Source organism: Nelumbo lutea, chromosome 1 (assembly GCF_056320005.1).
Source record: "Nelumbo lutea isolate HS-2025 chromosome 1, American lotus-T2T, whole genome shotgun sequence".
Taxonomy (NCBI): domain Eukaryota; kingdom Viridiplantae; phylum Streptophyta; class Magnoliopsida; order Proteales; family Nelumbonaceae; genus Nelumbo; species Nelumbo lutea.
The window spans coordinates 100,877,822-100,893,970 of record NC_142684.1 but is presented as its reverse complement, the minus strand read 5'-3'; the positions used below and the strand labels follow the sequence as shown (position 1 = coordinate 100,893,970).

The following is a 16,149-nucleotide window of genomic DNA, read 5'->3' as shown; positions in this document are numbered from 1 at the left end:
TACAACCTTTTAGGTCAAATATGTTATTGTTAACCCTTGATGTCATAATTAAATAATAAAAATTAAAAAAACACAAAAAAGAATAATTTTGTACAAGTCATTTGGGCACATCTCTAATATCATATATTTATTATATTAAATAAAAATAAGTGTGATAAATAAGAATTATTTTTATACACAGACATATAAAAAATTGTTGAAAATTTTGGAAACATATCATCATCATCATCATCATCAGTCGTCTAAAATTGCCATGTGCAAAGCACATGTGCACTTACTAGTAAATATAAAATACTATATAGTATATTTATGTGTGATTTTCGAGGATGGGCTTGAAGTGTTAGGCCTAGGCCTGGTCCAAAAATTCATGGTCTAGGTTGGACTAGAAATGATCACCCTAATTAAAAAACTCACTTAATAATTTTATATTATAACCAATATTATAATAATTGTAGTTAACTTTAAGTTGGGTGAGTTTAAATTCTTTTCAATTATTCAAAATAATTAATTTAATAATTTTAAAATTAATTAATAAAAAATTGTAATTATTTATTGAAGAAAAATAACTATAAGAAAAGTAAGTAGTAATATTTAAAATTAATTGATAAAAATGGAAGTATTAAATGGAATCAATTCAAATGATTTTAAATTAATTTAGGTAAGTGTAATTTCTTGACTTCTTTTTAACTTCTTTAAGAATGTTTTTAGTTCTTTTAGACTTGGCACTTGCCAATTAAGGTTAACTGGCTTTATCATTGTTGAGAGATATATTGTATTTGGTTGTATTTGTAATATTGATAAGTTATGGACCTATATGTATTTATGTTAGAAAAAGGGGCTTATGTGTAATTCTAATGTATTTCGGTCTTTTGCTTATTTAAGCAAGTGGTTATGTGAGATTAGGGAGTGAGGAAGAGTGAGTTAAGAGGAGAGTAAAAGTGTGTGTAAGAGAGAGAGAGAGAGAGAGAGAGAGAGAGAGAGAGAGAGAGAGAGAGAGAGAGAGTTGTATCTCTTGTTCTCATGGTAGATATGTTTCTTCTCCTCCCGTGGATGTAAGCTACCAAGCTGAACCATGTTAAACCTTGGTGTTTCTCTATTTCTTCTTTTTTTGAGTTGCTATTATATTTTATTTTATTTTGGTTGACATGGTATCAAAGCTTTTTTATGTTGTTTAACAAATAACAAGCATTAATATACATATGGAGACAAAGTTATGTATATATACTTACATACTACAAACATACAAAGTCAAATCTTTTTCAAGTTAGACTGGATCACTTGAGGCTTCAATGAAACCTAGTTCAAAATAAACTCAAATTCACATTTTTCATCTATGTCACTAACCTAACTTTCAACTCAACCCATCTTTTCCAAATTGAATCCAAGCTAATCCGGTCCAATTTGCACTCCTATTTGGTAAGGTTTTGTAAGAAATGGGTGATTCAGACACAAGTTTTTGGCCAAAATGCCATCAACAGTAACAAGAAATCCCACAAAATAGCCATAAAAAGCCAATAAGACAAATTAAGCAGTTATGACACTTCAAATTGTGTTTGTTATTGAAGTTTTGTCTATCCATGAACCCATACTACTTATGTACAAGAGTCCAAACTGGCTTAAGGTCAAGGCACAAGAAAAGATATTTACAAACTAGAAAAGTGTTTTTATTTGGAATCCATGAAAATATATTAATAAAAATTAATAATTAATAAAAGCTTATATCTTAGCAACTGGGGAGAAGGGTTCATCAAAATCAACACCATGTGTTTGACTAAATCCCTTTGCAACCAGTTGAGCTTTAAGCCTTTCAACTGTACCATTAGGTTGGAATTTCATTGTATACACACACCAACATCTAACAAGCTTCTTACCAAAAGGAAGAGGATCTAAGTCCCAAGTACCATTTTGATGTAGTGCAAACGTTTCTTCCATAGCTATTCTGCACCTTGGATTAGATAAGGCTTTCTGTAAGGACTTAGGTACAGAAATAGTACAAAGAGAGGTAACAAATGCATAGGCTAAGGGAGACGAACTTACAAGAGAAAAATGGCTAATAGGGTGTGAAGTACATGAATGTTTATCCTTCAGGAGAGGAATGGGAAGATCCAGATCCAAAGGTGGCTTAGTAATGGAGGGCTCTGTAGTAACGGATATTATAGGATATGATCACCAGACTTAAAGATGGCAAGGAAGGTTTGAGCCAGAGGCCTCTTCACGTAAACCTATTGAAGGCGGCTTGGGATAAGCAAACTAAGAAACCTATGGAGAAGAATTACAAAGAGGAATAGGAAGAGGAATATCACCAGTAGAAGATTGAGAATTATTATTACTGGTAGGGAAATATGGAGTGGATTCATGAAAAGTTACATCTGCACTAATAAAATGACGACAAAGAGATGGACTGTAGCATTTATACCCTTTTTGAGTTTTGGAATATCTCAAGAAACACACTTAACTGCATAGGGTTCAAGCTTATTTCACTGATGGTCAAAAAGATGAACAAAGGAAACATATCCAAATATTTAGAGGAATAATCCAATGCTGATTGGGCTGTGACCATGATAGATATGAAATCTATTGAGTTATTGTACTTTTCTTGGAGGAAATCTTTTCATCTAGAAATTAAGAAGCGAAGTGTAGTTACAAGAAGCCATGCAAAAGTTGAGTATAGGGCTATGGCCCACACCATTTGTGAACTACTTTGGTTGAAACACTTGCTTCAAGAGATTGGAGTGGTCATCCCTAAGTCTATCAGATTATATGTGGCGATCAGGGAGTAGGCCAATATAGCTTCAAATCTAGTATTTCATGAAGAACCAAGCATATAGAGGTGCATTGTCATTTTGTGAGGAGAAAAGGCCACAAGTGGGGAGGGGGACATTGTTACTCCATTTGTACGGTTTGAAGAATAGTTAGCTAATCTCTATACCAAAGCTATAACTCGTACAAGGATGGATTATATCTCTAACAAGACGGGGCAATATGACATTTATGCTCCAGCTTGAGGGGCAGTGTTAGAAATTATATACATCAGGGCAGAATAGGTGTTACACCTTTTATGTTATTAAGTAGGGGTAAAATTGTAATTTCAAATTATTTTATGTTCTTAATAAAACAAGGGCAGCAGAATGGAGAGATTAGGAAACCGATCTCCTTCTGTACAAACCCTATTTTCTTTTCTCTTTCTCTCTTCATCTTTTCTCTATTCTGCCTTGATTTCTCTTGAATTCAGATAAGTTTTTCTCTTATTTTCTTCACTTATAAACTCTGTTTCATGCTGATTGCAATTGACAATTCAATAACATTCTGAAATCCTTTACCAAGTTTTATCATATCCAATCCTTCAAACTGCTTGAGACTTTAAATCAAATGCTAGAGGTGGGGAACAGGAAAACTAATATTGGCATAGTATTATGGTGGGGAAGACCATTTTGTCAATAACTTTCTGTTCTACTTTTGAACCCCCAAAAAAAACGGCAAAGAGAATCTCTCTTCAATAAATCTTTTCTCTGTTACCACCAACATTCCTTGCCAATTTCAACTAGCTGATTAGCACTGTTAGGTTGAAGAACCAATAAGGCCCATAGTTTTTGATACTATAAAGTATAAAATGCATCTGAAGTAAACATATGTGTTATCTAATCAGAACAAGAAAATCATGTGGCTTAAATACCATATAACTTGAAGTGGTATGACACTTTAGTATTTGTAAGTTTGTTATTCTCCTTTGTCTTTGGTTGTCGTTAACTTATTGTTGTTCATGTACTTTCTTTATAGCACTTCATGGAAGGTCATGCCAAAGATGCCCCAATATCTCGGTTGCCTATTATCACTATTTCAGATACCAATTATCTTCTGAAGGACATGCCTGTTTGTCAGGTATCCTAGGGAATGGCAAATCTAAGATTCTGTTATATTGCTGCTTTGCCCTTTTCTTTTTCCTGAGGTTTGCTATTAATTGTACTTGCAGCCCTTCCATTTGGAGCTGAACTTCTTCAATAAAGAGAGCCGGGTGCTTCACTATCCTGTGAGGGCATTTTATGTGGATGGCATTAACCTTATGGCTTACAATCTTTGTTCTGATTCAGATAATATATACAAAAGGCTTTATTCCGCGGTAATATAAATGTTACTTCATGCGATATTTTTGTATGAAGGAATAAAGACAATTAGATTTTACGTTTGGTGTTCAATGTTTTATGATTAGACACCATGAGTACAATAACTTGTATATGTGATGACTGTGCATTGTCTATTTTCAGGTGCCTGGATATTTAGAATACTATTCAAAAAAGCTGCTTCACAGTACCAAGCAGCACCTGTTTCTTGTTGTTTTTGTGTTCAGTGGTGCTGCAAGTGAGGTTGTTCTTTATTGGGAAAATACTAATTTTCAATCATCTAACAGTAAAGGAAGCTCACTTAAAGGTCTGCCTATGTTTCTAAGTTTTGCATATTCTCTCTCTCTCTTCCTCTGTGTGTGTGTGTGCATTTTCACATGTGTATTTTCTCTATGTGCTCCTACCTCTGCTTATTTGTGTTGTGTAGGTTGTGATGCAGCATTCATTGGCCCTAGTGAAAATCAATTTGTGATTCTTGATGATGATAAGGCCCGCCTGGCTTTGTATATTCTTCCAGGAACGACTTCACAAGAAGTTGGTGAAAATAATGGAACACTTGAATCAAACTCAACTTATGATACAGATGTTAGTTCAGTTCGTGGTCCAATTCAATTCATGTTTGAAAGTGAAGTTGATCAGATATTTTCTACACCACTAGGTGACATGAGCAAAAGCACCTTTATGTTTTATGGCTTTGCAGTTGATATTAAGTTCATGCTGATGATAGTTTTATTTTGTTATAGAATCAACTGTCATGTATGCCTCTAGTAGCAGTCATATTGGTTTAGCAATGTTGACCCAAGTATATCATTCAACTGATGGTGTTCAATATATATCAACAAAAACTGAAGGGAAAAAGTCAATCAAGTTGAAAGCAAATGAGGTTGCTCTCCAGGTAACTAGTTCTCCAGTTCATAGTATTCACTTGACATGTTTTGGATGGGTCAGATTGGTTAAAACGAAATGAAATAGGAAGAGAACCATTTATAAAAGAAGTACACCTACTTTAAATTGTTCTGCTCATTAGGCAGCAGGATGTATAGATCCTCTTATTTGTTTCTTTCTTGTGCTTTTTGTGACTTTTTCTTAAGTGGGGGTATATCTGTAATTTGTCCTTTTATTTATAATAAAAGAGTGGGGCGGCTGTTACAGAAGGAACACAGAAAACCTCTAACAGCTGAACCCCTTTTTCTCTCAGTTTCTCATTGTTTTCTTGTGGTCAATCACATGGTATCAGAGCTGTGATCAATCTGGGTTGTTTCTAGTGGTGAATGATCAGTTTGATTGAAGGGTTTCTGGAGCACCAGTTGGAGGATCGACAGGGGGCTGAAAGGAAGTGGTCGCCCATTAGTCTAGGAGGCAATCATGACTCCAGTTGTGGTTTGTGTGTTGTCCTGGCAGTTTTCTGAGAAGCCCTCTTCTTGGCAGTCCAAAGAGGGATAATTGTTTTTTATCTGTTTCAATGTAGAAACAAGTTGTTTGCATAAGAAAGTGATTTGTAACTGGTTCCTGGGTGTGTGATATCAGCTTTTTTTTTTTTTTTTGACTTTTGGTGGTGGTTTTGAACCTTTTTGGCTGGTGTGGTGGCAGTGAGACTGTGAAAGTGTGGTGACAGCCGGGTGTGACAATATTAGTTGGTGGCTGTTCGAGGTTTGTCTTCTAGAGCTTAAGTGAAGGTGTTGCAATCCTATGGCTTCAACTAGTGGTGAAATAAAATCTGCTGTAGGGTTACTGCATGATTACATAACAGTACAGATGACCTTTGTCAAGCTGAATGGTCAAAACTATGTTCCTTGGTTAAAGTTTGTAGATGTATTTCTTATTGCTAAAGGAAAGCTGAAATATGTGAAGAAGAAAAAAGCCCAAAAGTGGTACTGATGGGTATAACGAATGGCTGCATGAGAATGCATTGATTATGACCTGGTTGGAATAACATGGAGAACCACATTAGTGTAAAACTTATGTTTTTAGATGCTGCAAAAGAAATAAGGGATCATGCCAAGCAACTATATGCAGGCCAGGATAATGTTACAAGGTTGGATCAACTGTATCAAGAGTACTTCACACTTCAGCAAGGTGACAAAAATATTGAGGAGTATTATGCTACTCCTAAAAATTTGAAGAATGAGGTGAATGTGTATCAAGCTCTATCTACAGACCTGAAGGTGCAGCAACAACAAAGGGAACACCTTGATGTAGTTCGTTTTTAGTCTGGTTTGAGGGATGAGTTTGGACCAGTCTACACTCAAATTTTGGGAAGTAGTGATCTCCCATCCCTTTTAGATGTCTTTTCCCATATTAGAAGAGCTTCCAATTCACATGGTGAGAACAGTCTTATGTCTGAGAGGTCTGCCCTGGTTGTGAGTAGAGGTGGTTGTACTAGTAGAGGAGTATGTGGTAGAGGTACAGTGAGGGGTGGGAGCTGTGGAGTTCAAGGTGGTTGTGGTGGTGGATGAGGTGGAGTATGTGAGTGCAGCCACTGTGGACTTGAGGGACTCGCAGTGAATTTTTGCTATGGTTTACATGGTCCACATCTACTTGGGTCAATCATGCTTCGGCTAGAGAGGATCATGGTGTTGGTGATCAATCCGGATCTCCTACCCACAGGACACTACATCCGTACATTGGGAACCTCACCCATGAATACATGTAAATATGGAAGATGTTCCCAATGTACAGCTGTAGTGTCCTGTGGATAGGTATGGGTAGGAGATCCAAGCTCGTTGGTGATGATATTATTACTGCCTTTTCTTCTAGGAAGGAAAAGGAGCTGATAGCCTTCATATGAGAAGAGCACAAAAAACTTCTTTTGTTTTCTTCCTGTAACATTGCCACCCTTGCCAAAACAGGTATGGCTTGTCTTGCTTCTTCCAAATCATGGGTCATAGATTCTGGAGCCTCTATCTCTCAGTCTATTACATTGGTTGATGGTATCAGTGTATCGCCTTCTATTTTGAATGTTGCCAAGTTTCTCTTTAGTCTTATGTCTGTTAGTAAATTAACTAAGACTCTCAATTGCCCGATCTCATTCTTTCATTCTTATTGTGCCTTTTAGGATCTCAAGATGGGGAAGACGATTGGTGGCAGGCATGAACTCGGAGGACTGTACTATCTAGACGGTGGAGGTTTGCAGAAAGCTCTTCAGACTACCCTTATACCACTTAAATGGTATATTTTAGAGTGGGCCATCCTTCACTTCTTGCCCTTCAGAAACTTGTTCCGAGTTTGGCATCTATTTCAACACTATGGTGTGAATCATGTCAATTTAGTAAACTCCATTGAGTGTCCTTTGTTCCACAAAGTAATAAGAGTCTCAAGTCCTTTTTCTCTTGTTCGTGTAGATGTATGGGGTCATAGTCATGTTAAGTCTTATAATGGTTTTTGCTATTTTGTTATAATTGTTAATGATTACTCCAAGATGACCTAGATTTATTTAATGAAAAAGTGTTCAAAATTGTTTAATATCTCTGGCTCTTTTATGCTGAAATTCATAATCTATTTGGCACTTCTATTAAGGTGTTTAGGTCTGATTAGGCGAAAGAATATTTTTTTGGACTCTTTCAATCTTCTTGTTCACACACACCCCAACAAAATAGTGTGGCTAAATGGAAGGTTAGACACTTAATTGATATGACCGAAGCGCTTTTGTTTCAAATAATCATTCCTAATGTCTATTGGACTAATGAATGCTTACATTGCGTTTTCTTATAAATCACATGCCCATATCTATTCTCAATTGTGTGTCCCCATTCTCCCTTTTGTTTTAATCCACACTTCCATTTCTTTTTACTTGTATTTTTGGTTGTGTTTTCTTTGTCCATTCCCTCGATCATAGGTAGGATAAGTTGGCATAGTTTTCAAGGCACCAAGGCGAGGCTAGGTGACAGGGGGGCGCCTTGTTGCCTAGTCGCCTAGGCGATGAATTTTTTTAAGTAAAAATCACATATCCTAGGGTAATTCCCTAGGTTCCATAACCAACTTTCTTTAATAACTATCCATAATTTTCATAAGAAAATTATAAACTTCATGTTTAAGTCTAGAAAATCAACATATTTATGAGAAGAAAAAGAAGAAAGGAAAGAAAATTCAAAAAATATAGGGGCTGAACCCCTATTTTTGTTATAGGAAAGAAGAAAAGAAAAGGTGGAAGAAAAAGAAGAAGAAGAAGAAGAAATGTGTTGATTAGACAAAATTCTAAGTTCTTCCCTTATTGGTTCAGATTTTGAAGTCATTGAGGGTTCAATACAGCAGTTAGCAATGTTTGTGTTGATTAAACCCTAACAAGTAAGAAAATAATAAAAAGAATTAGTTTATAAACACAAAAATGAATATTTTTCTTTAATAATGTCTATTTTATAATACTAATCTCAAAAAAATAACAATATAAAAGTATTTTATTACACAGTATGCAAAACTGCTTGGTGACTGAGCGAGGCGAGCCTCCAAGGGCGCCTTTTCGCCTGGATGTCGCCTTGACAACTATGTAAGTTGGATCCCCATGCTAGTAAGTGTGTCTTTTTGGGTTTTATTCTCTAAGTCAGACGGATTATAAGTGTTATAGTCCATCTCTTTGTCAGTCATTTATTCTTTGTTATGGACGAACACAATCATAGGCAGCAACACGCACAACAGCACGCACCACCCGACAGCAGCACTTAGGAGACGCACGCACCATCCGGCAGCAGCACTAGAGAGGGGCCCACACGACAGCTCAGTAGGGTGGGTCCACACTTATCTTGCCACAACAGCTCTGCTCGCCAACTCGCTGCCAGCTGCATTATCCCTCATCCCTTATCCTTATCTTATCTTATCTTCTTAGTAAGAGTTTTGCTTGCCACTAGAAGTAGGAGTTTGAGTTTGATATGGATTACCCTAGCCTAGCCGAATCCAACAAGGAATCCCCTTTTGTAATCTCCTACGCCCGGGCCCATAACATTCTTCTTGTTGTCTCTTTGAAAATGTACCATTTGTTCTCCCCTATTGAGCCATCAGAATCCCTTCCACTTCCTTTACCCCTTCCTCCTACGAAAGAGACTTCACTTGTTACCGTTCTCATTGACCTACCACCCCTTACAACTACCACCATTACGCCTCCTCCCCTTAGATGTAAACCAGTCCTTAAAATAGGTGTAAACTTGAAAAATTAGAGAGAAAAAGGAGGAAGAAAAGTAAGAGCAGCAGTACAAGAGAAGAAGATGGAGAAAAGAGGAGGAAGAAGAAGAAGGTCGAATAATCCTTCCCTTTCTTCTCTAATCCTTTTTGCTAAAAAAATGTTAAAATAATTACAAGTATGCCCTTAAGTGGGTGGCCAGCTAGGCAATGACATAAAGAGATCAAACAAAAAGAAATAGCAGGCCCATTAGCTAACAGGAAAATAGAAAAAATATTACAAGGGAAGATACTAGGACCCATTCGACCCAGTCTCTTTACACTCCCCCTCAAGCTGTGCATAGATGTCAATCATGCCCATCTTGCTTATATAGTGTGTCATTTTCCCTCTCGGAACTCCCTTGGTCAAGATATCAGCCAATTGTTCGTCTGATGTGATGAATGGCAAACAAACTTCTCCTGAGGAAACTCTTTCCCTTATAAAATGTCTATCAACCTCAATGTGCTTAGTTCTATCATGTTGAATAGGATTATGTGCAATATTGATAGTTGCTTGGTTGTCACAGTAGAGCATCGTTGGCTTCTCATAGTCAACCCCCAATTCTTCTAAAATGGATCGTAGCCACAATAGTTCTGACACTCCATGTGCCATTGCCCTGTATTCTGCTTTAGTTGAGGATCTAGCAACTACAGACTGTTTCTTACTCCTCCATGACACAATGTTCCCAGTGACCAGAGCACAATAACATGAGGTGGATCTCTTATCATCAATACATCATACCCAATCAGTATCAGTGAAAGCTTCCAGCTTCATGTGTCCATGTTTGGCAAATAGAATACCTTTCCCTGGAGTACCTTTGAGTAATACAGAACCCTTTCTGCAACTACTAAATGAGTATCTCTGGGAGAATGCATAAATTGACTAATAACACTTACTGTGTAGGAAATGTTCGGCCGAGTCATGCAAAGATATAACAACTTCCCAAGCAGTCTCTGAAACACTCCCTTATTAGATAAAAGGTCACCATCTGTAGCAGAAAGCTTATGATTGGGATTAATAGGAGTGGAGATTGGTTTAGCTCCAAGTTTACCAGTCTCAGCAAGGAGGTCAAGGGCATATTTACGCTGAGAAATGAAGATACCATTCCTTAGATCTAGCAACTTCAATGCCCAAAAAATACCGAAGATCTCTCAAATCCTTGATCTCAAATTCAGAGTTAAGAAATCTTTTGAGTTTACTGACCTCTTGAGTGTCATTACCCATGACCACAATATCATCAACATAAACTATCAAAAAGGTCACTAGAGAGCCATTTCTCTTCAAGAATAGGGTATGATCAGATTGAGTTTGTGTGTAACCAAAGGAGACAAGAGCAGCCCTGAACCTCTCAAACCAATTCCGAGGAGACTGTTTGAGACCATAAATAGATTTTTGCAGTTTACACACCTTGCCTTGCATTTCTTTCCCATACACCTTTGGAGGCAAAGACATATAGACATCTTCATGTAGGTCTCCATTCAAGAAGGCATTTTTAACATCAAACTGGTGTAGGGGCCAATCAAAAAAGTAGCGGCTAGAGATAACAAAACCTGAACTGAGGTCATCTTAGCTACAGGAGCAAATATCTCAAGATAGTCAATACCATACATCTGAGTGTAGCCTTTAGCAACCAACCTAGCCTTAAACCTCTCAATAGATCCTTAAGAGTGATATTTAATGGTAAACACCCATTTATAACCCACTGGTTCCTTCCCTTCAGGCAAGTCAACAATATTCTAGGTATGGTTCTTATGCAAAGCATCCAATTCAGCCATCATAGCATCCCTCCATTTAGGTTTAGATAAGGCTTCTGGTACGGACCTGGGTATCACACGGGAAGAAACAGAAGCAAGAAAAGAGTAGTAGGAAGGAGAGAGAAGGCTGTAAGGCAAGTGTTTGGAGATACAATGGGTTGTACACTTCCACTTTCCCTTGTGGAGAGCAATAGGAAGGTCAAGGTCTGGGAAAGATGTAGATGGGTCAGAGGAAGGGTGACTTGTTACCTCAGTAATGATGGGAGGAGCAAGAGGCTCTTCTGTAGGAGTGGAACCGACTTGCCCATGTCTGAATCTGTGCCTTTAGTACCACCTTTGGGGAACAGTATGAGGAGGAATTATAAGAGAATGAGGTGGAGGAGGAACAGGAATATTGGAGGTAGGTCCAATGGGAGAAGTGGACACCTCATAAGAGGACTCATGAGGAATGGGAAGAGGAACAACTGGAGACATAGCAAAGGGTTCTTCAGATTTCTCCCCCTCAGGAGAAATACTAAAGAAAGGAGTTAACTCAGCAAATGTGACATCCCGAGATACAAAGTGGGTGCCACTAACTAGGTCAAAACAGCAATATCCCTTCTGTGTGGAGGCATATCCTAGAAAAACACATTTACGAGCCTTAGGTTCAAATTTGTGCCTTTGATGGTTGTGAACATGCACATAGCAAGTGCACCTAAAAACACGGAGAGGAAGAGAAAAAAGATCATCATCCGGGAAGAGAAGGCTAAAGGGGGTTTTGAAGTTAAGAACTCGGGAGGGCATACGGTTGATCAAAAAGGTAGCAGTAAGAACATCATCTCCCCAAAGTTTTTGTAGGAACATGGGATGCAAATAGGAGGGATCTAGCAACTTCAACCCCATGTCGGTTCTTTCTTTCCGCCACTCCGTTCTGTTGTGGAGTGTAGGAACAAGAACTTTGATGAATAACCCCAAAAGTTTCAAGATAGGCGGAGAAGGTTTTCTCAAAATACTCCTTAGCATTATCAGAACGAAATATTTTGATCCGAGTGTTAAACTGGGTGAGGATGAGTTCATGAAATTTTTGCACAATAGCTGGTACTTCATCCCAGGATTTCATGAGATAAATCCAAGTGTAACGACAGTAGTCATCAATAAAAAGGATAAAGTACCTGTAACCCCCCATAGTTGGCAAATTATATGGCCCCCACACATCAGATTGAACAATATGAAAAGGAGAAAGAGATCTTTTATTGCTTATTGAATAATAATGTCTACAATGCTTTGCCATTTCACATGACTCACAATGAAGACTCGATAAAGACACTCCCTTAAACATATCTGGAAACAAATGACTCAAAGCAGAAAAAGACAAATGACCAAACCGAAAGTGACATAACAAGACTTTGTCAATAGACTCTGACAAGACTGACTCTAAGGCAACTCCATGAGGTGGTCCAAAAGCTCTATCTGGTGTATCTAGCAAGTATATTCCGTTCGCCTCATGGCTACTCCCAATCATCCTTTGAGATTGCAGGTCCTAAAAAACACAATGAGTGGGAAAAAAGGTTATGCTACAATTCATGGATTTAGTTAAGCTGATAACAGATAAAAGGTTTGTATTAAGTATAGGGACACAAAGGATAGAGGATAATAAAGGGTGTCAAAGGTCTTTATATCCTCTTTACTAGAAATGGGAGCAAGTGACCCATTAGCAAGGGATATTTTCTCTTTACTAGAGAGAAGGTGGTATGAGCAGAAGAGATTAGACAGGCTGGTCATATGGTCTAATGCACCGGAATCGATAATCCAAGGGATTTTATGATTACCTGAAACTGAAGCACGATTTGCAGAAGCATGAATACTTGAGTGAGCAAATGCAGATGATGATGATGTGTTGCTGGAAGAGTGAGATGAAGAAATAGTAGCTTCCAAGTGATTTAGCAGCCTCCCATACTTTTCAAAATCCACCTTCATTGCTGCCAACTGCTTAGAACTGTTGTTATTGTTAAACCTATCAGGAAGAAGCTCAGGATGAAGCTTCCAGCAAGTGTCCTTTGTATGCCTCGGTTTCTTGCAATATTCACATATCTGCTCCTTTTTCTCAGTAGGACCCTTTGGCTTTATTCTAGCATGTGCAAAGTATTTTGTAGGTGGACTCTGTAACTAAACCTGTTGCCTACTCTCCTCATTGGTAATCATAGCATATGCTTGGGAAAGAGTAACCTCATCTTTCGCTAGGATATTTTGCCTAATGATGTCAAACTCAGGGTTGAGTCCAATAAGAAATTCAAACAGCCTATTTCTCTCCACCAACTTTCTATACATTTCAGCATCATTCTTACTCTCCCATACAACTGTCTCCATAACATCAATTTCTTGCCATAGGGATTTCAATATAAAATAGTAGATTGCTACATTCTTCTCCCCCTGTCTTAGGTTCTTCACGTCACTTTTCAACTTATAGACTCTGGTTACATTTAACTTCTGTGAATAGGTCTCAGTAACATTGTCCCATATTTCCTTAGCCGAAGACATCCAGAGATAATGCTGACTTATATGAGGTTGCATAGAGTTGACCAACCATCCAATGACTGTATAGTTCTCCTGTATCCATTTCTCAAATTCAGGGTCTGTCTCTTTGGGTTTCACTTTACTACCTGTGAGATACCCGAGTTTTCCTCTACTACAAACATAAATTCTTATAGATTGTGCCCAAGCAAGATAATTTGTCCCATCTAGCTTAATTGTGGTCACACCAGTCAAAACAGAATCTACCGAGCCAAGGCTGGAAACCGGCATTTGCTTGAACTCACTTCTATATGGCTCCATTAATCAAATGAAAATCAAAGAACCAGAAATTTGGTCTATGTAAATTTACTTGAAGTCAAACCAAGATGCTTGAAAACTAGGGTTTTACTCCGTTCAACTATTGGGGAGGAAGAGAGAAGATGCAGCCGCTCCTACCATAGCTTCCCAATCTCTTCCAAACCTGAACCGCCCTCCTTTAGGATTCAAAAGACACCTCCCAAGCACAGAGTGCCACACACAAAGCTTCACCTTTACTTGTACCTTCGAAAATCTCTAGTCGACTAGGGTTTTGGGCAGCAACAGAACAACACCACCTAGCAATATCTAGCCAGATTTGAACTCTCCAAACCCTCTACCAACTAGGCCAGAGATCCTCTGAGCTATAGAGAACCTATCTCTCCATACACTCTCTTAATCTAAGGGTGTATGGGAAAAGAGGAAGAAGAAAAGAATGATGAAAGGAACCTACTCTGATACCAAGATGTAAACCAGTCCTGAAAAATAGGTGTAAACTTGAAAAATTAGAGAGAAAAAGGAGGAAGAAAAGTAAGAGCAGCAGTACAAGAGAAGAAGATGGAGAAAAGAGGAGGAAGAAGAAGAAGGTTCGAATAATCCTTCCCTTTCTTCTCTAATCTTTTTTACTAAAAATTAATGTTAAAATAATTACAAGTATGCCCTTAAGTGGGCGGCCAGCTAGGCAGTAACATAAAGAGATCAAACAAAAAGAAATAACAAACCCATTAGGTAACAGGAAAATAGAAAAAATATTACAAGAGAAGATACTAGGACCCATTCGGCCCAGTCTCTTTACACCTTTCTCATTATGTGTTGTTTGCTCATTTGTCCCCTTCCATTAGCACTTGTAGTTCTTGTTTCTTATGTTTCTCTTCCTTGTTGTGTCTAGGATGCTCTAGAGTCTCCTGCTTAGAAGGAGGCGATGGATGAGGAGTTTCATGCTTATTATAATCTAATCTGCTCTTGAATTCTGTTAGAATAAGGATTGGAGAAGTAATAGAAAGATGAGAAAAAGAAGGAGAAGAGAAGAGGATAGAGGAGAAGAATTCTGGTTCGAACAAGAGAGATTAATCCCCTCTCTAGTCAGCCAAGTTTAATTTATATGTTTCTATTTAAATTCAAAATGACTCCTTTGCCCCTACTTAAGTAAGGGACACAACTACTAATAAAACATTACACATCGGCAACTTAAACATAAACATAATGACCAAAATACCCCTACACAGTCGACATTAAAACTCCCCCTCAAGCTGGTGAGTATATATCATATAGTCCCAGCTTGTTGCATATGTAGTCCACTCTCCCCCGACTCAACCCTTTGGTGAATAGGTCTCTGCCCATTGGTTTCCTGTGTTAACATATGCAGTATCTATCACTCCACTTAGCACCTTCTCTCTCACAAAGTGACAGTCAACTTCTATATGCTTGGTTCTCTCATGAAACATTAGATTAGAAGAGATATGGACTGCGGCCTGGTTGTTACAATAGAGCTTCATTGGAGTGTCAATTAGAATATCCTATCTCCTGTAGAAGATTTCTCATCTACATTAATTCACAAGTAGTATGTGCCATAGCTCTATATTCTGCCTCTACACTGCTTCTTGCCACAACTGTCTGTTTCTTACTTTTCCATGTCACCAGATTACCTCTAAATACAATAGCCTGTAGTGGATCTTCTATCAGAAATAGAGCCAGTCCAATCAGCATCAGTATATCCCTTTATTTCAAGTTTTCCTCCACTTCTATATATTAGGCCACAACTAGGAGCCCCCTTTAAATACCTTACAATCCTTAGAATTGCATCATAATGTGGAACTCGAGGTTTTTGCATGAACTGACTTACCACACTAACTGTAAATGAAATATCTGGCTGAGTAATGGTTAGGTAATCTAGTTTACCCACCAACCGCTTGTACCTTCCAGGATCTTCAAACTCTTCACTCATATCACTACTCAACTTAGTATTTGATTCCATAGGTGTTTCAGCTGGTTTGGTGCCTAATAATCATGTTTCTTCCAACAAGTCAAGAACATATTTCCTCTGACACAAATTAATACCATGCTTAGACCTTACTACTTTTATCCCTAAGAAATACTTTAGTTTACCAAGGTCCTTTCAGATTACAACCGTAAGATTTGATGGATCAAACTATTTGGGATGGGCCCAATCAGCCATGATGGCTATTGGGGGAAGGGGTAAATTAGGGTCTCTTGGGAGATGTGAAAGAACCTTCTAAGGGAGACCCCATGTATACCAAGTGGGTCCAAGAAAACTACTTGGTTATGACATGGTTGTGTAATTCTATGCAACCTCATATCAGCG

The 16,149-nt window shown here is 38.0% G+C and overlaps 1 protein-coding gene across 3 annotated transcripts in view; it reads left to right on the top strand.

Moving 5' to 3' along the window:
• LOC148876434 (uncharacterized) overlaps window positions 1-16,149 on the top strand; it is an 83,391-nt gene that overhangs the window by 43,429 nt on the left and 23,813 nt on the right. For all 3 annotated transcript variants that reach the window (XM_088966823.1, XM_088966824.1, XM_088966825.1), the window contains exons 12-16: window positions 3,778-3,879; window positions 3,971-4,117; window positions 4,263-4,425; window positions 4,546-4,776; window positions 4,862-5,013. In XM_088966823.1, the coding sequence (XP_088822949.1) occupies window positions 3,778-3,879; window positions 3,971-4,117; window positions 4,263-4,425; window positions 4,546-4,776; window positions 4,862-5,013 (795 nt within the window). The remainder of the gene's footprint in view (window positions 1-3,777; window positions 3,880-3,970; window positions 4,118-4,262; window positions 4,426-4,545; window positions 4,777-4,861; window positions 5,014-16,149) is intronic.